General features: G+C 38.3%; 1 protein-coding gene across 1 annotated transcript in view; it reads left to right on the top strand.

The window, feature by feature from the left end:
* The window catches only part of GMDS (GDP-mannose 4,6-dehydratase), a 426,651-nt gene that overhangs the window by 159,689 nt on the left and 243,706 nt on the right, over positions 1 to 23,256 (top strand). The window contains exons 5-6 of the mRNA XM_010573292.1: positions 7,520 to 7,712; positions 8,587 to 8,691. Of these exons, the coding sequence (XP_010571594.1) occupies positions 7,520 to 7,712; positions 8,587 to 8,691 (298 nt within the window). The remainder of the gene's footprint in view (positions 1 to 7,519; positions 7,713 to 8,586; positions 8,692 to 23,256) is intronic.

Here is a 23,256-nt window from a genome sequence, read left to right as displayed (position 1 = left end):
TTCAGCTGCACAAAGAAAGTTGCTGCCTCTTAGGGAAGACTCTGCTGCAGGGTAGTTTAATCGCAAGATAGTTGGGGACTTCAGACAGTCTAGCAGCATTCTTGTTGTATCTCATGTAGGCAATAGCAGTATAACTTAGCTCTTCATGAACTTTTTAGTGCTCATGGAGCTGAAAGGTAATAGCTGCTTTTGGATTCTGCAGTGCCTGACCCTTGGGAATGTAGTGAAAGGTGATACATGGTTTTGCTGGTGCTGTTATCCTGAGTAATTTTTTCAGGCTCAGAAGTACACGCTTCTGTTGTGAGGCTTCTGCTTCATCCCACCCCTTTCCCCCACCACCCATTTCCCAGATCTCAATATACTTGGAGAAATGAATGGTGGGGAGCCATGAATGAACCCAATTCTGCTTCAGCCCTCATTTGTGTTCCTTTTGAGGATGCAAAGGCATATGTGTGTGTTTGGGGCAATGAACAAGTTTACATTCAAGTTCTTCTTTCTTGTGTCTAATGAAAATGACTTTGGGGTTACTTGTATAAGACTGAGCTGGTCCATGAAGCAGAGTCTGTTGTGGTTATGGCAGGTTATAGAACATGAACATCATGAAGATCCCTAAACAGCAAATAGCTTATTTTTGCACTTTAGTTTGGGTCCTCACACTGAAACGTGAAGGTGAAATACTGGCCTGCTGATGTCAAAACCAAACTTCTAACCACTTTAAGAAGTCTCTCTGGTCGCTCAGCCTGCAGTCCATAGTATGATAGAGCTGCAGTGGAACTCAGCCATTGGGACCTCAACATAAGCACTGGCAGAGAAGCACATCTTCTGTCAGCTGCACTGCTTATTTCTTTGCATCACAAGTAACTTGAAAATCCAAGTTATCCAAGCTCTCTTGCTGCAGCAATATTGTGAATGGCTTGGGTTAACATGAATTTTAGGAAAAAATATTGACTTCTGCCTCCACTTATAAAACTTTTTCCTTGCTAATTCTCTGCTTATAATCATGTTGTCAGATTAATTTTATACAGATCACATTTTTGTTTGTTTTATTAATGAGAGAACAGGGAAAGAAATAGGAAAGAAGATAAATCTACAAAGGCATATTCCTTTTATCCAGAATTTCAGTCATTTTTTCAGTCAATTTCTATTTAGCTAAGAAGTTAAATAGGGCTTTAAGATATCAAGAGTATTGCTTACTAATAAGCAGTTCAGAGCTATTGAATTGATTATTGTTCTATATAACAAAAAATATATAGTTGTTTGGGGGATTTTGGTATCTTTCAACTACTACTTTTATTGGATGGGAGGGCAAATGAGTTAAGCATTCATTATGAGTTAAGGGGTTGGGGGGAAGAGGAATTGTCATATTCTCCTAGAAGGTTACCTGACATTTTTGTAGATATATATGTTCTTCCCCATCCCCTTGAGACCGCCCAGCTTCCCCCCAAATTCTTTAGATTTCCTAAAATCCCTAGGATTTTTTTTTTCCAGTGTGTTAGGACTCTATAGGAATGCTTGGCCCATAGTCTGTATTAGATTTAGCAACTGGAATGTTATGCTTTACGTGCCTGTTCCTAGGGGTTGAGCAGTTTGTTTACTGAGATGATATAAGTGATCCCAGTGGTTTTTATTGGCAGTGGAAGGCACACTGAATATTCAAAGCAAACAGAATTGAATTTAAAGAATACAAAAAGGTAACCGCCATGAAACTTGTGAGACTTGAAACATTTTGGAGCAGTTTTTCCACTTTGTGATTTGCTTCTCAGGTGTAAACCTTTCTCAATGCTATAAAGAGACCTGATACGTATCTTCTACTCTGATAAATCTAAAGAATCTACTGTAAGTTTTTTCAAGAGAGCAAAGATGCTTATTTTAATGTTATAGTTAGGTTAGCCACTTTTGCTTTTACAGAGAAAGAATAATAATTTACATTTATATTAGCCTATTTCCTCCTGGGGCTCCACATAAGCTTCCCTCTTATAATACCAGCCTTCCAGAAATCCCATCTTCTGAAACTGAGAAGGCTGTAAGAAGAAGATGAAATTTCAAATTATTTGTGTTACGTAGGTAGAGCATTGAAGTATATTCTGCTAGCACATGCTATTTTTTGTTGAAAGCTAATAGTAAATATGATTGCAGCCCATCTGTTGGATTGTTCCAAATGACAAAACAGAGATGATGTATCTCACAAAGCCAAACCTCTGTGTGTGCTAAATTGATAGTTATTTTCAGAATATCACCACTGTTGACAACGCATTGGTCAGAAGCAAGTATTATTAAGTCTGCAGGCTTGTATACAGTATTCATAGACATGATAGGAATGTGTTCTTGTGGAGGCTAAGACCCAGATGTTTTCATTTAGATAGTTTTCAGTAAGCTTTTAAATCTTGTTAAAGACCTTGCTAAGCTTGGTTTTGAATGATCAGTTGGGAAACATCATATTTAAAACATTGCTCTATTAAATTCAAATATCTTGTAGAGATTGAATCTGGCGATTATAAAGAAAGAAAGAAAGAAATGGGAGGAAGAACAAGAGTTCAGATTCAAAAGGTAGAAACCAGTTCACAAAACTCATTGTAATTCTTGGAGCCGTGTGAAAGAGACAATGTGGTTCAGTGTATTTGTGTTGTGTCCTGTGATTCCAGGAATGTTATAATTAATGAAACTCTGCTTTTCTCAAGAAAATTTTATCATCTTATGGGTAAGACTTGCTTTGGAAATTTTTACTTGCCAAGAATGTATTTGAAATGTTCTATATTAGGTATGAATCCAGCAGTGAAGATGCTCAGTATATAGAAGTCCATGTACGTAAGGAGTCAGATTCCTTTTTAGTATTATTTGAGGCAATTCTGCAAGGTGTTCAGGACCTAAAAATCTGAAACTGAAGTACTTTTGACCAAGGATTTAAGTGTCGTCTTATTGTTCTATCCACTTCGAATGACACACTATTATTGCTACCTATCAAATGGAATAAATAGACACATCTTAAGGGTATACATTCACAGTATCTCCAGAGATCAACGATGACAACTACAAAAGCATTGTATCCCCATTACATATGGGAAGGGAGTGCCAAGGTCACTCAGACTAACATGTTCCAAGTAGACAACTTCTGTTTTGTTGGTATGTCATGCTTTCCCTTTGTCGCTAAGTCTTTCCAAAGATGGCGAAGAAGTGTTGGATCCATGCCTTCAATACTCTTTGAGAAAACTTCCAGGTTTAAAGTTTCTGCCAGGCAAAGAAGCTTTTCCCTACTCCAGTCATTACAAAAAACTTCTGGTGGTGTCTTCAAAAAAAGTTGTTAGTTGCATGTCTGTCTTTACACAGTTGACCATAACTGATAGTTCTGGATTTTTGAGGTTAGAATGGAGCATCTATCTTAGGTAGCTAAATTTGAAAACTATTGTGGATATAGTTTTCTCCAAAGCATGATCAAGAGCATCTCCATTAGGCTTTCTGCTCTGACTCACCACTGGCTTTATCAGTGTACAGGGAGACGAGCTTCCTAATTCAGGCACATGAGGTAGTTGTCATAAATTAGGCTGTTTGAAAACCCTCCTCAGTAGGTATTACCTAAGCTCTTTTTTCCACTGAATAAATGTTTAATCTTTCAGAAAGTAAGGCTAGTTTTTAGTCTTCATACACCTGCCTTTACAACCATTTCCATTAAGTTTTTATTCTCTCAGTCTCACTGAGCTCAGTGCACCAGCAAAGATTATTTCTGTGAGTAACACCTATTGAATCTGATTCTGTATTTGCTATCTATGTCACGACCCAGACTGGACAGACCAGGGAGTCATGTTTAATTCAAAATTCCCTTGGGCTAAATTAAGGTGAAAGGACACCAAACGATCAGTTAAAGATTTTATTCATGACAGAAGCAAATGGAACTGGGGAGGTGTGGTAGTAGGTGGCAGGGTTGCTCACAACGGGAACTGGCATAAGACTACTTCTGTAAACCGTGTAACCATATACATCAATTCAGGGAATAAGGAGATCCCTCCCCTTGAGTCACAAGGTTCAGAGCAGACCCCCTTGCTTTCCAGACTCCTCCTCAGAGAAGGGCCCAGGGGCAGCTGGATCTACTCTTAGTCTCAGACTTGGTCAACAGTTTATATCTTGAAACAGATAAGGTGTAGGGATTGTGGAAAAGGAAAGAGAGAAGAAGGGAGAGAGAGAGAAAGATTTCACCAGTCCTGGGTCCAGCGTTGGTCCAGTCAGTCAGCGGAGGGGTCCAGTTCTGGCGGGCTTGTGTGCCCGGGGCTTCAGTTTGTGTCCTTTTATCATCCTTGCCCCTCCTTCAGGCGGGCACCCGAACTTGTCAGGCTAATGAGCAGTTTGTGAGCCTTTGGGCTTGGGGGTCGTTTGTGGAGTAACTTCTCCTTCCCTGCAGACACTGCCATTGTTTGATCTTTGTATCAGAAGAGCTTATCAGAACAGGGAGCTGCACACCCTCCAGCACGCCCTCCCCCTGCTGTTGCTGATGTCTGAGCTGATGGGCTTTTCACCTGGGTTCCTTGCTGTGCAGGGTTTGTCTTTAAGCAGAACTTGCCCCACCACAATGTTTGAGACATCAACTCTTTCAGTATCTCTCAATCTATAACTTAGACCCTGGTCTTTTTTTGTATTCTGTATGCATGTCATTTCTCTCTTGCACATCCCTCTTAATGAGGTCCCTGCATTATTTTCTTTTTTACTGAAGACTGCCTGCTGGTCCTGCACAAAATAACCTGGATAACTCAGCACCTTTCTCTGCTCTGCCCTGCTTCATCTGTAACTACTTAATCAATCCAGTATTTTATAAAACTCTTTTACGCTGTTAACTTTGAATTAGAATCAAATTAAAATCCAGTGTGCATTTATCTGTATTTGCCATGGTACTGCCCCTACTCTGCACAGAGTGTCTTAACAGTCCAGCATTTTTGGTCTTGGAGGTTTTAGTGGATAAAACCATTTTTTATTTTCACAAATGCCATTCTAGTCTAACCTGCACCCCAAAATGAAATGAGTTTAGTGGTCTGAGTCCTGTCCCCGGTGAACAATAGTCCGCATTACAAAACCACCAAACAGGCACAAAGCTGGCGGTTTCTGCTCAGGGACACTCAGACCCGGCCAGCATGGAGGCACAATTACCTCACACCCCAGGGAGTGATTTTTCTAGGTGAAGATTGAGGTCATTCATAAGGCAATAGGGAAAAGCATCTCTTGTGTAACTGGTCTCTGCATCAGCCAGGGAGAGCAGTTCCCAGTGCTGCTGCCACAGGCTCATTGCTCTCTCTGGTTAAGAGGTTTTATAATCTGGGATCTCCGAATTAAGACCACCTCAGTTACATGTGCAGTTTACTTTGTAGTAGAATATGTAAGCAAAGATTTGCATTTTGGGGTGATTTTTTAGCAGGTTATTTACTGGAAACAGCACCTTAAAGTAGGTAAATTCCTGGTTCTGCTGCAATTAGTGTTTTGCCTTTAGTTAGAGAGCTGGGATCTTACAGTGAATATGTGATGGTGCTAGCCATGTGGTAAATATACTAATTTATGTTCATTAGTGCATTATTGATTGTATCACCTATTCATTAAAATGTTTTCCCAAGAGTTACTCTGACAGCAAAGCTGAGAGACCTTAAGTGGCTGTCATCTTTGTGCCAAATGGATTAAAACAAAAATGCTCAGCACTTCTCAGTAGATCAGTGCTCAATTTCAGCTGGGTCATACCAGGTTAACAAGCCAAAGTATCAGGTTTCTTTTTTTTTCTCTTGGATAAAAAAAAAAAAAAGTAGTAAAGTTTGTTTTTGTTCATACCATTAGTTATTTCAGATCAAAACTGTGTGAGAACATTTTTATTTTGGAGCACAATGTAACACAATTTAGATTATTTCATACCAGTATTAAATTAACCATAAGTGCAAATTCAAATTAATCTAATTATTTTTATTTCATCTGCTGCGTAAATAAGCCTTAAACCTCTAGTGATTACTGAACAGGGAAAGTGGTTTAAAAGGAGAAATGAATACAGGGCTATCTGTCTGAATCTGCAGAGAGACTGAAAAAATACTTGGTAAGTGACAGGTTTCCCACTGATTTCACTGTGGTAGCTCAGCTTGTCCAGCTATGGTCATTTCCCCTCTACTCCATTAGTAGTTACCCTATCACTGAAGACTGATGAATGGGGGATCATAGATTTGTACTATCTGCCTTTGGCAGTGTCTCACTAACCTCTAGCCTAGATTGTATAAAGAGACCGTAACACTGCCATCACTCTAGAGCTCATTCCTGAAAGTCAGTCTTCAGCCAGAGGGGACACAGATAGAGTAATTCTTCCTCGGGTCAAGGCGATGGAGGAGATTGCTCTAAAAGTCCGTTCCCCTTTCCTTTTTTATAACATTGGCAGTACAAACAGGGAACATTTTTTAAAAAACTGGCATACAGAAGCAAAATCTCTGGGTTGGAGAGAGGATGTAGAAGGAAGGAGGAACGTGCCTCTGGGATGGGCACCAGTGGGAGAAAATTCTTCAGAGTCCAGGAGCATCGCCAGCACATCCAAACAACTAGCCTGTAGGCACCAAACAAACAGGGTGAGCTCCCTTCAGAGCGTTTTTTCTCCTGCCTCCAGACTGGGGTGGTCACAACACATCTCTTACCTTCAGCTTACTTTTTCCTGGTTTTAGTTTTATTCTGTAACTGCAAGGAATAAAATTAATAAGTTTTTGAAACACTCTGAAAGTTTAGACTCAAGCATTTTCTTGTGGCCTATGCCACAGCCAAGCTCATCATAAAGATAACTGAGGACTACTGGAGCAGGAAGAGAAAGAAGAGTCTTGGCCCAGCGGTGTGCATGAGTTTATTATCATACTTTGAACGATATGTCAGCTGGAGAAGATGTCAGGTTTCTTTTGGATGCCTCCACCCTTTGCTCTCCCACTTCATAATCCCCCTAACCTCTGTGCAAAAGCCACAGCTCTGGTACACCTTTGTCAGGTGGAGTTGGGAGTGCCATTTGATAGCAGATATTTCTAGTCTTCTCTCCATTTTGATGTGTGTTAAAATTGCAAAACTTTGGACCTAGTTTAAAGTTTGTGGGTTTTTTTAATGCATGTTCATGTTGTCATGTTGTCTGTCTAACCTAGTATTTTTTTTTTAAATGTATTTTGGACAATTTAACCAAATTCAAGTGTGTCAAAGATATTAAGCCCAAGTGAATATTGTGAAAATTGGCAGCTGTGGAGATGAGAGAGAGCCTGATAATGCTCCCACTGTGGGGAGGCTTACCCCTTACTTCACATGGGAAAATAATCCTGAGAGAGAGATCAGGGAACACCAGTCTTTTGGTTCTGCTATTTATGGAACTACTTGTTTATTCTTAGAAATCCTTTGAGGGTACTTTTGTAAACTGAGCATCTACTCTGTACAAAAGTGTCTAGATGGTCTATGACAAGTGATGTATTCCTTTGTTTGTACACGATCACAGCATGTTCTGGTTCCCCTAGTAAAATCGGTGGTTTTTTTCTTTCTTTCTCTCCCCAAGATTTCTTTCGACCTAGCAGAATATACTGCTGACGTTGATGGGGTTGGCACTTTACGGCTCTTAGATGCTATTAAGACCTGTGGCCTTATCAACTCTGTGAAGTTCTACCAAGCCTCCACCAGTGAACTTTTTGGAAAAGTGCAAGAAATCCCGCAAAAGGAGACCACCCCTTTTTACCCAAGATCTCCTTATGGTGAGGATCGCTGATGGTGTGTATGTAGTGTCTGTCTGTCTGTTCTCCCCGCTCATGTCTCAGGGCTGAAGTCATTTGGGTGTGAGATTAGAATGACGATAGAGCTAAAGTGACTAGACATGTCGAGAGGCATACCTTTATGAATTACTATATAGAAAGTATTTGCTGCCATTGCCCGGGGGTTGGAAATTAGCATCTCACTTCATAAGACCGTGTTCATTCAGCTCAGAGGTAGAGAGCTCTTGTGGAGGCAGGGGGAAGGGTGGCTCTTCCTTCACAAAGGGTTGTGAGATACCGCTGAAGTGATAAGGTTTCATATTCTTTGTTGCCTAAATGAAAAACTCCCAAGAGCTCACTTCTGCCATCATGAACTCACATGAAATTTGAAACACTTATTAAAGCAATGTGCATGGAGGACTTTGGTGATAAAGTTTCAAATCAATTTGAGTGTTAAGGCACCAGATTTTCGCTTTTACTCCTCCAAAGTCCTTTTTTTTTTTTTTTTTTCCTAATAGCAGAGGTCACCACAGTGGTGTATTTCACACGGTCTGGCTGTGTTAATTATATTGTAAAAGAAAAAGTGCTACGCTTGAGTGTGCGTAAGAAAACAAGTGAGAAGGTACCCTAATGCTTCCTGGCCAGTTCAGAGAGTGCACAGAAAAGGAGTATTTTCCAGTTCAGCTGCTGTTTATTGGGCTGGATATTTTTTCCATATGAAATGTGACACATACAGGGAATGAATCAAATTCTAATGCACTCCACTGTTGAAACATGGACTTTACCCTGCGCATGAGAGAGATGTGCATATGTGTGTCTGTCTGAGCTGTGTACAAGCAGAGCGGATATACGTAATGCTTTAAAATTATTTTTGTAGGGGCAGCAAAACTGTATGCCTACTGGATTGTGGTGAACTTCAGAGAGGCCTACAATCTCTTTGCTGTGAATGGCATCCTCTTCAATCACGAAAGCCCCAGGAGAGGTTAGAAAATCTATGTGAAATTGTTCCCAACTTTGCGTACATCTGACCGGAAAAATGAAACAATGCATCCACAGGTTTCATTTAAACTTGCCAAAATTCTGTAGGGAGGGCGTCATGACTCGCAGCCTGCTCACGGCGCTTAATGCAGCCCTCCTGGCAGTCTCAGAGCCTGCAGAACAGCAGCTTTCCCTTTCAAGCGTCATATTCCATTTTGTAGCCCTCTGACGCTGAAGGGAGGCTTGTGTATCTGATTTTGTGTATCAGGGCTCTCGAGAGACTGCATTAAAGTCGTAACATCCCTGAGTTTTATTTCCCTCTTGATAATAAGTTAAGGCCAAAATGTTAAAATGACACATTAAAAGGCTGGTTTTGTAAACATTCAGGTGGGCAACTGCATAACAGATGCAATTTCAGGTGTGACTTGTACTCAAGATTTTTATTTGAGTGTAAATGTCAAGTTAAGAGACAGAAATAATAGACCCTCTAAATTCATAAGACTAATGATTACAGCCTGGTATATTTTGAAAAATTTGTAGATTATGGTCCATACCTTCTGGTAAGATGGCTTTTAACACATGGCTTTAAAATGCCTTTCTGTTTAATCCTTAATGGCAATGCAGCTTAAATTCTACTTAATCATCCCTTTTCCTCTTGTAGTACTTTATGAACAATAAATACTGGTATTTAGTTTGAGTAAAAGTCCACGGTTGATTAAAAGTCTCTTATACAATGACAGTTTTCCTCTGCCTTTAAAGTACAGTGACTGTAGAAATCACTCTAAAATTAAACTTTAAATTAACACAGAAAACTGGATTCTCAGTGCAGAAGCCTTTTATTGTGGTTTGTTTCTAAATGAAAAATAAATTCAAGTTTTACAGGAATGCAATTACATAAATTATAGCCTGGCACAAAATATAATAATTTTAATCATACTTACAAATATAAAATAGACCATAATTGCAAGTCTGCTTAAAAAAAAAAAAAGAAGAGAAAAAATGAGTTGGTGTCAATAGGATTTAAATATTGATTTCAGTCTTTGGGAGTCACAACTGTGGAACCTCGTAGTACACTGGGTAAGCAGCATTTACAATAAGTGGTGTATCAAATACTTGGTGGTAGAAGTTGGTGCATCACTTCACTGAAGCAGATGACAGTACAAGTTCAAAATTAAAAGAGAATTGAATTCACTGGACTGTTTCATTTAGAAGCCCTAATACTTTGCTTTCTTTTAAACAGTTCACTGCAATATATTCTTGGTGCATTGTAAACTGATGTCCAAATTGCTACAAGTTATCATTATGAACTAAAAACATTCCCACCAACATAAAGAATGAGGGAATATGCAATGACAAATATTAGCTTGGCATGATTTCTAGTAACACTAAGGAACTAAAAGATGAGATGGAAATTACAGGGACACATTTACCATTCATGCTGCTTCTCTATCGACTTGTACCATTTTGAAGGAGGAAAACTTCAGTGCTTGTTGCTATTTTGATCCCTTTGACGTGTTCCTGCTTTGACAGTGCTGCAATGGAGCTTCCAATCCGAAGTCTCTTTTCAACACATTTAATGTCCCTGTGGAGAACCCAAGTCTGTGCTTTGAAGTCTCAGGCTGTAGTTTTGGTTGTGTATATATGCTGGGTGCAGTTTTAAGCCCCTTATGCCACAAACAGGAATCTTATCTTAGAAATGGTTTTGGTTGGCTCCGTTTGCTTAGTGGGAGTACATGGCATGAAAACAACTGCAACCACAGCCCAGGGCCATTTGCTTAGTGTTTTCATGGGAGAAAGTCTGAAAATTTATACAGAGAAGAAAATGGAAGAAAATTCGTTTTGAGGTTTTCTTAGTAGGCATTCATCACTTTCCTGTGTTTTTGAAGACTGCAAGGGTGCTTTGGGAGGAAAAGAGGATTTAACTGGGATTTCTAATTCCTATGCAGAGACAGTAGTATACACGGAAGTTTTAAAATGCCTTATGGTTTGGTCTTTGGGTTTTTTTTTTATTCTACTGATTTCAGAGATTGGGAATACCTAAATAAACCAATACATATTTTATTCCAATATTACCTACCATTGTTCCAGTTGGTTTAGTGTTACACTGAATTGATCAAATACAGCATCCCATTGAGGGTGATACTAAGTGCATCTTGCCACATAAAACATGCCCGGTGATCAGTGGAGAGCAGAAGGTTGTGGTAGTGCCATTTGCTGAGATGCAAGGTGACCTGTCCTGGCAGACAGTGCATATTTTTTGCCTGTATCTGAAGTATTAATCATAGTTCTGAAAATTTCTATAAGCTTCCTACAGTGAATGTATTTATAGGGAAAGACTGTGAAGAGACAAATCCTAGTATTTCTTGTAGGCAGGGACTCATGAGGTATGTTACACTAAGGCAATGGTAAGGATGAATAGTAAGAATGCATTTTTGTACCTGGCAGCCTGTGTTGTGGACTGTGGTCAAACACAGAAGTATTTGTATTTGAAGTATCAATACTCAGAGTGAAGGATGATGAATTGCGGTTGTCTGCCAAGTGGCTGTTAGCAGCTGGTCACTGAGGCTGAATTGAACAGACAACTGTAAAGAGTTTGCTTCATGATCTCTCTTCATACAGCATTCAGATATTACACTGCTGGGGCAGCAATACATGAGCCTAGTGAAAATGAGAACTGTCTAATCTCAAGAGCTGCTTCCCTGAGAAAGGAATTTAGGAATATATACCTCTTATTTCAGAATACCAATTCTTCTCCTTAACCTTCCCTGTTTTAACTTGGAAAGGAGCACCAGCAGTTAATCTCATGTAGCCTGTACAATAATAGGAAAGTCTACACAGAGTTCGTAAGGATAAAGAGTGCTTAAGTCTAATATGAGAGGTTTCCTATTTCTCAGAGTTACCAAGGCTCAAGAGAAGTGCAGGCTTTGAGAAGCTCGTTTGATTTTCTACTTTTATCTTGCTCTATAAGAGGAAGACCATAACAGGCGTAGTTCTTAAGATATGACACCATACTGCAAATCTGAGCACAAGTTTGCTGTGTGGGCTTGCTGTTAAGTCTGATGTTTCATATGCTGACAGCCACAGTGACTTTACAAAAAACACCAGTGATAAATTCCGGGTTGGTTGAACCCCTGTCTGAGCCTTACATCTTAGTATGGGAATAGTGCAGCATTATTAAATTGCACAAATACTTGGGTCTATACTCAAGAGATACATGTGTATGTAACAACAGAGAATATTATCTAAAATCTCATATGGAGTAAAATGAGTGGCTATGTTAGACTAATCTTAATAAAATATACAGCTACATTGAGCCTTTCTGTACTATTTTCCTTTCTAATTTTTCTTTATATTATACGTACTACCTTTCATTTCTTAGTCGCTTTTATAAGATGGAAGTCACTTTTTGATCAGTACATGCTTTTCAGCTCACATAAATCAACACAGCTGCACTGAAGTGAATAGGGTCATGTTGATTTATGCCAGCTGAGGGTCTGGCATAGTGCTTCCAGTAATGATCTGGTAATGTAAGATAAGCATAATTTGCTTGCTTTGGGGAAAAGACCTGTATTAGCAGTATACCTTGCTAAAGCTGATTTCTTCAGTTACTTTCATCAATTTTATCCAGGTATATCTCGAGTGTTTCCTGATTTATGGCAATGCCACAGGAGAATGAGATCTTCCATTTCTGAAGTTTATTTATTTTCTAAATATGACACTAAAAGAAAAGCAAAATGCTCTCTACAGTGGTAGCAAGCTGCAAGGTGGTTCTGTTTCCAAAAACGAATAAACAAAAGAAAACCTAAAAAACTTTCCCAGAATGCTGCATTTATTTATTTATTTTTAATTTTTCAAGACAACATTATGGGATATCAGATGGAGGAGGTGGTGGCCACCAAGTTGCTGGTGGTGGTTGAACATGGCTCCCAGTATTACCAGTGTGGAAATGTCTGCCCTGTAGCAATATTGGAAAGGTATTTCTGTTCCGTGAGGTGACAGTTTTGATGGTGGAAGAGTGAGGCAATTAGCAAGTCTAGTTTTCAGGAAAGCTGGGGCTCAGTCCAAGCCTTTTTTACACCATTGGAAAGACTCCTGTTCTTTTGTTGGGCTCTGGATCTCACTAATACCTTCTTTTCTGAGTGAGAGAGCAAACTACTTGTTGACAGTGTGATTTGTTTCTTCCCAGACAAGCCCTTCCCAGACAAGACTTTTTTTCTCCTCAGTTCTGTGTAAGAAGTTTTCTCAGGTTTACAAGATGTGCCTTTGGATAGCTGAGATAACTTTCTGATTTGGTTAACCACTTCATTGCTTGCCTCATCTGATCTTTATCTGCCAAGATGTACAAACATGTACAGCATGTTTCCTAACACAATGCAACAGAAGTTTTGTTTGTTTTTTGTTGTTTTTTTTTCCCTAAGTAATAAATACTTTGCCTCCACACATGACGTCATTAAGTAGATCATTCAGTAGAGAATTTTTATTTGTCTGATACCAACTCTGGTAAAGCAGTTGTCATCAGACCATTGCTGTATAGCCAGAGGGAAAGGATACAACTGCTCATTTCTGTGATCTCTTTCAGCCGGGCAGGAAAAGGCTAGGTGTTAGATTGCAGGCTGAATGTTGTCAAAGTACATGTAGTAAGATTGCAATGAAAAGAAATCACGATTTAAAGAGAATGGGGAGCGTTCTTTGCTTTTATTGTGCCTTTGGATCACCAATTTCACAGGGGGAAGGGTGTGAGAGTTGCCCTACTTGCTGTAAATATGTTTGAATATCTTTTGAATTTATGGGGTTTGTTGTTACCTTTTTTTAACCAGCTTTCAGTCTCCCTTTTGCCTCTATTTCATAGAGAAGGCAGAAGCAGATGGTGACATCTGCTACCGACTTTCACAAGAAATCCCTACAATCCCTACTGTAACAGCTGCTCTTCTGCGTCTCCTATATAAAGACATGTAGCCAACATCTGCCAGATTTCCCTTTCTCATTTCTTTGGTTGAGGAGACTAATTGCTAGTCTCCTTACACACTTTCTGTGCAAGAGGAGCTTAGTCAACCTAGTACCATTGGAAATACTAAAGGCTTTTGCTGGTACTCTTTTTGTAAGTTTAGGCCTGTGAAAGACACGTGTGTAAAATTTTCAGTGCAGAGCTATGTCTCTTTCATTTAATACAAAATTTCCCAACCCACGAGTGTATCTGAATAGCAAAAGTCAGGGAAGTGTTGCTTGTGTCTTGCTGACTCCTTGCTGGATGAGATGAATGCAGGCTGGCTAGTATCATCAGGGATCGTCTGCCTAGCATATTGAAAACTTGATGGCAAGGTACCATGGCCAATGTAAAAGGAGTTACTCAGACAGTTGTGTGCTATAGAGCAGCCAAGATCATTTCATGCTTTTTAGTTTGCATGTTTCAACAGAGAAAGCATGCAGTGTCCTGAAGACATGCATTCTTACTGGCTTTTTCTCCCTGCTGTGAGGCTGATCCTGCTAAGTGATCCATGCAGGTGTTTTCTTATCTACACATGCAGTCAAACGTCAGTGGGGATAAATGTGGGCATTAGGGTCTATTTGTACAGATGGATTTGCAGTAATATTGACTGTAATAATAGAGAATTGCCAAGTAATACCTCTCTGCTATTTTACCTAAATACATGTATTTTCCCCTTGAAAAAGATCTCATGTTACAAAATAAGTGAATTCAGTTAATTCTGCTGATGTTGAACCTGATACTGACTAATTAGTACTGATCAGAGCACATCATAATATAAGGAGATTTTTGTCTAATTTTTATGTTGCTAATAAATCATCTTAAACTTCTAGTGTCAGTTTCCTAGTACTAGCCAATACTGATATACGAAAGCAGTGTACTCACACCAAAATACGAGTGGGCTTCCCTCTCCAAGCTTGTGTTTTAAAAGCAGTGCCAGACTTCTGAAATAAGAACTGAAGGCTGAGAACGTACATTTCTGCATGCCTTTAGCTTTGGGCATCTGGGTAGTCCAGGTCAGTGCCATGGAACTTGTGTTGAACAGACTAACTACTGAAATCTTTTTGATTCAGTCTTCACAACAGTAGTTTGTGGGAATCTTTACCATCTCTTAATTTTTTTGTTCTTTTCAATCTCAAAGTAGCCCTGATTCTGTAGTTCTCTATCTGATGCACTTTTCTGGGGTCTATCACCAGTTTCTCTAAGTAGTTATGGACATAGCTCGCACAAAACCTAAGTAATTTCTTGCCTGTGGGTTTAGATTTTTGGAACAGCTGCATTCGCATCCCAGATCTCTCCCTGAACAAATTATTATCTTATCAGATGCATCTTTTTGTCATTAAATCATGCGCTCCCTTGTGGCTTATACTGTATTGAGAAGACAGTAGATTACAGTTTTTGCTATTTTCCATGATTGATTTCAACTTTTTTTTTAATCTTAAAAAAAGAAAAATAAAGCAGAGCATCCACACAATTTAAATATTGTCAAAACTACTAAATTTAGAAAACCTTACTATGTAATTCTTAACATTTCACAAGTTATATTATCAGATATCAGTGTTAGTTTCTTAAACTAAGAATTTGCAGACTTTTTTTCTCTAATGAAATATCAGCCCAAAACTTTGAAATCAAGTGTTATGGAAGATAAGGAAGTCACCAATGGGAAGTAGGGTGGTCAGAGCATGTATCTCATCTGCAGTGTTCTTATGGCTTTGCTAATGCACAAACTTGTAGGAAGATTTTTAGAAATAACGTGGTTTAGGTGCCTATTTCCCTATTTTTTTTCCTTTGTCACGTTTATATATCCCTGGGCAAAACACAATGGAAAATGTGACTGTTCTGCTTTTTTGCGTCTGTATAACTGAGAACATAAAGTGAAATACAGGAAAGAATCGGAAGTTTTATATCTTGTATTTTACAAACTAGCTTAAAGTGAATGTGGAGTTTGTCAGAAGAACAGAAGTGCCATAGTGGTTTCAGCCAGAAGTCCATTTAACCCAAGTATCCTATTGGCCTTGGTGGAACATTAAGGTACAGTATAGGAGACAGTATAGATACAGAGTGGTAATCGCAGACCCCAGTAGCTGATGGGTAAGAGACCATGCATGAAAGATGCACCCCAGTCCAAAGCTCCCCCAGACCAGGGCTCTCTGAGGATTCAGTCCAAGCTGCTGCACACGAGATCCTTTCTGAAGGAAACCACTTTAGCTGGGGAGTAACACCTCTGGATGCACAGTAAAGTCATAGCGCAGGTGTACCCAGGGTCTAGAACAAGAGAGCATACTGTAGGTTATAGTTCTCCAGATGTGGAGACTCAGCCACAGTCAACGGCTTCTGCATTTCTTGGTTTTGTCACTTGAGCCATTTTTCCTTGCAGTTGCATGTACACGATTATTTCATTCTCTTGTAAATCACTAAGATTTCCTCCTGCTTTTTCCTCCCAAATTTAAGTAATGTCATTGTCTTTCTGAAATAGTCAGAAGCAAAAAAGGAAAAAAATCACACAAAGAGCAAAGGTCACATCATTATTGCAAGAGGTATGTTGCATAAATGAATCTGCCCTACATTGTTGATATTCTGTAAGTGTAATATTTTATTCATTGTTATTGTACTAATTATTTCCTAAACTTCTGAAGAGTTGTGTCTTACTATGATTGTTTGAGTAAATTCTCTTGAATACATACATTTCTCATGCAATATAATAGTGTAATTCTGCTTTGTCTACTTCCTAGCATGTAACCCAACATCAGTGATGCCAGTGTTCCCCTGGGTGTATGAAGTAACAACCATTAGAAATTGCTTATGGCTCATCTTTGGCATGCTGGGCATCACTGCAGAGCTGTTACCAAGTACGTGAGACTCTGTAGGCCTTATTCTGTAACCTTCAAATTTTGGGCATCATCTACCAGGTGCAGAAGCTTGAAGGCAGGTTCATCCACACAGCTTGTACATATACAGTGACTGCCACACTTACCAGGCCCATCTTAAAAGTCATCATTAAAAGTGCTTGTTGTTCTGAGAAAGTTATTTGAAATTAACCCACTCAGTCATTTAAGATATGGGAAACAGAACAAGAGAGTCTCTAATTGACAGTAAAACAGTTCCACCGTTAGTGGTTCAAAAAACACTGCAGAAGGAAATGTCAAGCGATTATTCCTCAATAAAGTCTTCAGGATTCATTAAAAACAAATAAACGAGAAATGCAATGTAATCAGATGTCACCTCTGATGAGATTCATCATACAGTGGGATTTTATAGCCATGTCATAGGAAGGTAAGCTACTTTATGCAAGGTCAGAGAGAAGGTTAGTGCATTTGGTCAGAGCTGCCTTGATTGCACTAAGTTTTTACTGACAGTTCCCAGAAAGGTGTGTTTAAAAATACAAAGCAAAAACACACAAACACTGCATGTATAGGTAGTTTGATTTCAGACCATTACATGCATTATGTACTTTTGAGGGATGCATGAAAGCTTTATGATTATAAACATAACTTGTTTCACTTTGAAATAGCTGAAAATCTCAACGGTGGGACAGACTGCCGGTTTGTGTCAGTCTTGTTCATCTAACTGCAAGTATCTTTTGAGCAGATTTTAACCTCTGTTACAAGGGCTTATAGCAGTATATACTGTCAGTTATATGTGTTTCCCACACTGTTGATATGTGTACACCTTGCCAACCATGCTAAAATATTTCCTTTTCAAGGATTTGCCTTTCATAGACACTTAAAATTTAATGATATGTTCTACTTGATTGTTAGGCACCATTTGGCAAATGTCCAAAAGCATGAGTATTCTCAAAGTTTACAAGTATTTCTTGTAATTAAACCTGATACCACACGCTCTTTAGGTGTTACAATATCCATTTCATATTTTGATCTGTATTGTATCTCAGCCCTATAGAATAATAGCGGTTAAAAAAAAGGGTTGTGAGTCACAGTTAGCAGGTTTCTCATGAAACCTTTCAGGGTTGCTTTTCAGTATGGGAAAACAAATTAAACCCAAGCCAACGGAGAGCATACAATACTATGTTTTCTCTACTTGCTCTTAATGTTTGCTCTAGGACATGTGAGTTTGAGAACCACTGCTGTAGAAATGCTGCAGGAATGCTGATGGATTTTTATTTTTGATGGCGAGAGCTTGATTTCATGACATTAAATGTGAATAGATTTACAAGTAGTAAAAGAATTGTCCAGCAAAGCAACTCAAACCTCCAGTTTACATCCTTTTTGTCCTCATTTATATTAAAAACATTACATCAAGAGAGATTTAAGGTGTTTATTCATTGCATCAATATCCATCAATAGGTGGATTGAGAATATTTGCCAGAAATTTTAAAATAAGAACCTATAGCAATCTGAAGTCTAGCCAGTGTGAATCTGGAAAACTCAGAGCTCATTTTGGATTTAAAACAAATCCAAATGACATGAGAAAAACATCAGTAACACACAGAAACACTTTGCATTTCTTTTAAAAAATTTTTGAAACAGTTGCTTTTAAGTTATAAATCTTTGTGCTTTTTTGCTGATACCTTTCTCTTCTCAACCCCACCTCATGCCCATATTCTGATCACGGGTAGGCATGTATGCATCTATTAGGGATACTTGAGTTGCATGGTATGCTATGCACTCTCACTTTTACACTAAGTTGCTATTTGCTGCAGATTGTAAAAAAAGGACAAGATCTGTTGTTAGTGTTACTGCACTTCTTCAAGATAAATGGAGACATTGTGCACCTTCAAAGATCAGGAGCAGTTCTTAAACTTCCAAAATTTTATACAGTTCTTGAAAAATGGAGTAAATTGAAAATTATCCCTGGTCTTAAGCACTTGGTTGGTTAGGGTTGGTACCAGCGATATATTTCATTTTAAGTATTTATGCTGAATCTTGAGCAAAGCCGATCCTGTGACCATACTAGGCATTTGAGTTTGCAAATACTCCTTTTTTCCATGCGGTTTGCTTGCATAAATATTGTATGCATCTGTCATTGAAAAATCAGGCTAGTAATTGCTAATTTTAACACATGTTTTTTCAGCAGGAATGTGACTTCTTTTTCTCAAATCCTTGCATTGATTTTTTTTATATCCTCTAGCTATGTTGTAGGGAAAGTAGGAGATGGCAGAAGTGTTCTGTCCCTTCTTTAATAGGGGAGCAGGATAGACTGGTGCTAGTAGTGTGATTTGCTGTCATGCACTGTTGGGGCAGTTATTCAGGTATCATGGCAAACCTCTGGCCTCTGTAAGGTCTAAAACCAGGGAGTGTATGTGCTTCTCCTTTTCTGAGTAGCAGAGTGGTATACCGCTGTGTGTGCTGGGCCATAACTTGTCTGGATATGTTGCGATTTCCAGGTAGTGATTTGAATCATCTGACCTTTAGTGAAAATGATTCTATGATTCTATGAAAATTATGTGTGTTTGTCACACATCTGGGCTAGAAGGTGGCTCCATGGGTCTCCTTTATATTTGGTGTGTCCTCATAGAAATGCTGGTGTTCCTACATTTAGGAGAGTGTCTCTGCCTTCAGCTCAGCATGGTCTAGCATCACAGTCCTTGCTGTGTTCTAGTTCATGGTCTCTGTTTGCAGTGCTCCTCAAGTTTCAGACACTCTGTTTTCTAACACAGTTTTAATGTTCTCATAGTCTCAAGTCCATTTCTTTAAATCATATGCAATGGATACTACCTAGCTTGTGTTTTGTTTTTGTCTTCAGGTGAGGATGCTACTGTGAATGAGTCCATTAACTAGTAAACTGAGCATGTAGTACGAATAATAGTCATTTTTTTTTAAACCTGTTTGAGTTCTGCACCAAAAAAAAAAAAAAGTGTAGTATATATACAATTATTTTATTTTTAGTGTATTTAATGGTCCCCACAGACCAGTATTTAAGAAAAACAGAGCAACATTAGTGTAACAATAACTCAGGCTGCAAACTTGAAAGCTTGATTTCATGTAACAACAGTAGGCAAATGCTACCTTTGCTGCCTAGTTCTGAAAGTGCTGGTGTTACTAAAGAACTGGCAACAGTTTTTTGTCGTGCTGGTGAATCCAATGTATTGCCAAAATAGGGTCAGAAAAGTAACCAATAAATAACAGGTCATTATTAAATTTTTTACTTGTGTCTGATAATGATGCTTAAGAAAAGTATCATAATCTTAAACTGCACTTAAAGGAAAAATAAGCTCTTTGTTTTGAAATCATGGGATGAAGCAATTCTGGGTTTGAGTTCATTAGTGTGCTGCAGTTATTGCACAACTTTGGTCTACTTGCAAGTAAGTTAAGTGTCTCCTGTCACTTTGGTTCTGCAGGTTCCTTGTGGGTTTGGTGGTGTGGTGATATCATCTGGTTTACCGTCACATTTATAGACAATGATAACCAGGCATCAACACCCATGAAGAAACCCACAGAGTCATCAGGGAATGTTCTTTCATTTTTTCCAAAATTATGCATGTGTGTGACTATGTGGATGAAACTTGAAAATGGCTGCCTGTACATGAAAGTCTGATGAAAGAATGAGTATGTTCAGTAAAATTTGCTGTAGAAGCAGAATAAATTAAAATTGTCCAAATTGATAACATACATGAGGGTTCATTAAAACTTAAAGTTGTTTCTACTGGTTAAAATCCGGTAGTTTAATATTTAATACAAAAAGCTGGGTATTGAATAAAAAAATTCTGAAAGATTTAACACTTTCAAAAATATGCTTTTCCTCTGGAGTACTAAGAGGGGAAAAATTAGAACATTAATCCTCAATGGAGTTAAGGGAAATGCCTCTTATTATTCTGTAGCCTATCTGGAAAGAAATGCTTATGCAGCCACACTATGCAGTAAGTTCTTTTTGAATGTTTCTTCCTTTTACTACACAGAATATTATAGCCATGATCCTATAAATACTTACAGAGGCATCTTGATGCTTACAGGCTCTGACTCTAAGTCTGGTTCTGTTGATTTTAAAAAGAAAGTTGTTACCAGTAAGTGAATAATAGCTCAGTTGCCTTGACCAGATTTTTCAAAGCACTGGGAGGCTTATGTATTGAAAAGGTGAGCTCTTTACAGAAGGATTTCAAGACAGAAGCATAACGTTAATAGTTTTAAGAGGACCTGATAATTGCTTACTTCTAAAAGCAGAACTAGTCAACTATGTAATGATGTAGGTGACAGTTACCTGGAAATGTTTGCTTAGCCTCATTTCCTTTTCGCTCTAAAATAATGCTTGTGGGAAAAACTGATAAGTTTAATAGAATTCATTAAAAATGAAAGAAAAATTGTTTTTCCTCTAGTACAAGAACATGGGCTTGTGATGCTTGAAAAAAACCAAAAATTAAAAAAAAAAAAAAAAAAAAAAGTAAAACATCATGAAGAACCAGTAAATAGTTTGGTTCAGATCTGATTTTTTTTCTTTGACTCTGACTCAAGTCAGTTCAGTTTGGTCAGATCAGTAATTATTTATCTGTTTTGGTGTTTCTGAATCAGTTCAAGCTGAAAAATACAAAATTTTGAAATGTAAACTTATGTGATGAGGAACTTCCTCTGGGAAATTCTCAGTTAAACAATTCTGCTGATCCAATAATCAGGTATTTTGTTCTTGGTTCAGTTCTGGATTAGGTTCAACAAAGACTTTTGTTCAGGTAACAGTTGTGGTTCAGTTCCCATTTAAAAAAAAAAAACAACAAAAAAACCCCAACAGTTAAACCAGTTTTCAGTTCAGTTTTACTCTGGGGAAAAAAAAAAACCAAAAGTTTTTTCATAATTTGGCGCTGCTTAGTTACATTGTGCACTTCACTCTGCTTAAGTAAGCTGCTTTATTTGGTTGTAGTATGCCCCTGGCTGACATGCGCACGGTACAGTGCTGCAGTGTTTGGCTAACGTGTAGAGCCAAGGCGTATGTGGGTTCAAGGAGAAAGATTTTACTGGGATTAAAATAAATTGTGGGAATAATCTGTATTGATTTGGTATTAGGCTGAAGTAGTTTGGAGAGAGCTTGTGTTTGACTCTAGATCCACATGACATTGTGCCTTTGTGAAGAGCAAGGAAATGTGATTATTAAAAAAAAAAAGGGAAGAGGGATGATATAAAATCTGAATCTTGAACCTGCATTTTTATAATCTTATCATATAAAATGGGTAAAGAGAGTACTTTGTCATGAATAAAATACTGCTTACTGAATTCCACTGAAACTCTTGAGAATAACTTAAGAATTTAAATTCATTTTAGTAAGCCGATATGCCTATAGTGCTAGCTACTTTTAAATCCCTCAGCAAATACTTTTGTCATGTTTAAGTTTATTATTTCTGTATAATTGCTCTGAATTTCATTGTTTTTTCTTTTTCAGCAACTTCTTTGGGGTTTCTTTTTAAATGGCAGGTGAGATGTTAGGGAACACGAGTGGTTTCTTTAGCAACCTCTTCTGGGCTATGCAGAAACATGACTAAGAAGCATTTTTTTTCTGATGTGCTACATTTTAACTATTTTAAAAGAAACCAATGTATTGAGGGTTTAGAGGTTGAATATTATTTTATCCATATATGCTTCCAAGGCATGGATGATATTGATTGGTGTTAATTGATGTGTCGCAGGTCAGCTTCATTAGGCATCTGCACAGTTGTGACACTCGGCAACTCAGAAGATGATGTTGCAGGGTTTATACAGTTCCCTTTTCCAGCTAGTGCTGGGCACGGGCAGAAGAAGAACAAAAACCAGAATGGGCAGAACCATGCCACAGCGACTGCAAAAGGACACGATGGCCGCTTTTCTTTGAAATGTCTTTTTGAAATGCCACCCAAACCTACCAGTCCTGCATGTGTGAATTCACATCACTGTCCTTTGGACTCAGTTCTGCCTGTTCCTGACTCTGTGGGCTTTAACACATCTGTCTGAGGAGGAAAGCCTCTGCTTCCTCAGGAGATTTGGAGAAAACTTCACAAGAAGATCAGTTATCCTTGGCTTGTTGTTCCTTTAGTTTTCTTCTATTGTTATTTGCCCATCACGTGAGATCAGGCAACTCTGCAGCTGCTTAAATTGGAATTGAAATAGCTGTGGAAAAGATGAGGACTGTCTCTCAGATGAAATAACATGTATGTTCAAGAATATCTTAAATAAGCTGATTTTTTTTTTTAGTAGATCTATCTTGTATCATAACAGTTGCCAAAGTGTTTACTCACAGGCGCAAAATACTTAGAGAGTCTCCTTAATCTCCAATTATTGTTGCCCTCTCGTCTTGACCTCTCTTGAAGTGTTTTATAAACAATTTAAAGAATAAATGAAGTATTAGAAACAGTTATTATAGAGCAGGCAAAGTTATTTGCTTTCCTTGAGTGAAGGGATATAATTTATAAAGGACTGATTACACTCATCTGTTTTCTGGGTAGCCTGTAAGTTTACTTTACCATGGCAAGGCAGAATAACAGAGAAATTGTGTCATGGGAGCCAAGTAAGATATTGTAGCGGTAGGAAATCCAATTGCCTTGTTTTACAGCTATTTGTCTTGTCCGTTGTTTCTGTCAAATGATCATTTGAATCAAAAGCATTTAGAGATTTTCTTCCTTTGCAGTAATGAGAACAACAGAGAGTTTTATGCTGCAGGACATTCCTACCA

Source organism: Haliaeetus leucocephalus, unplaced genomic scaffold (genome assembly GCF_000737465.1).
Source record: "Haliaeetus leucocephalus isolate CR32 unplaced genomic scaffold, Haliaeetus_leucocephalus-4.0 Scaffold373, whole genome shotgun sequence".
NCBI classification, from domain to species: Eukaryota; Metazoa; Chordata; class Aves; order Accipitriformes; family Accipitridae; genus Haliaeetus; species Haliaeetus leucocephalus.
This window is presented reverse-complemented; position numbering and strand designations above follow the sequence as displayed.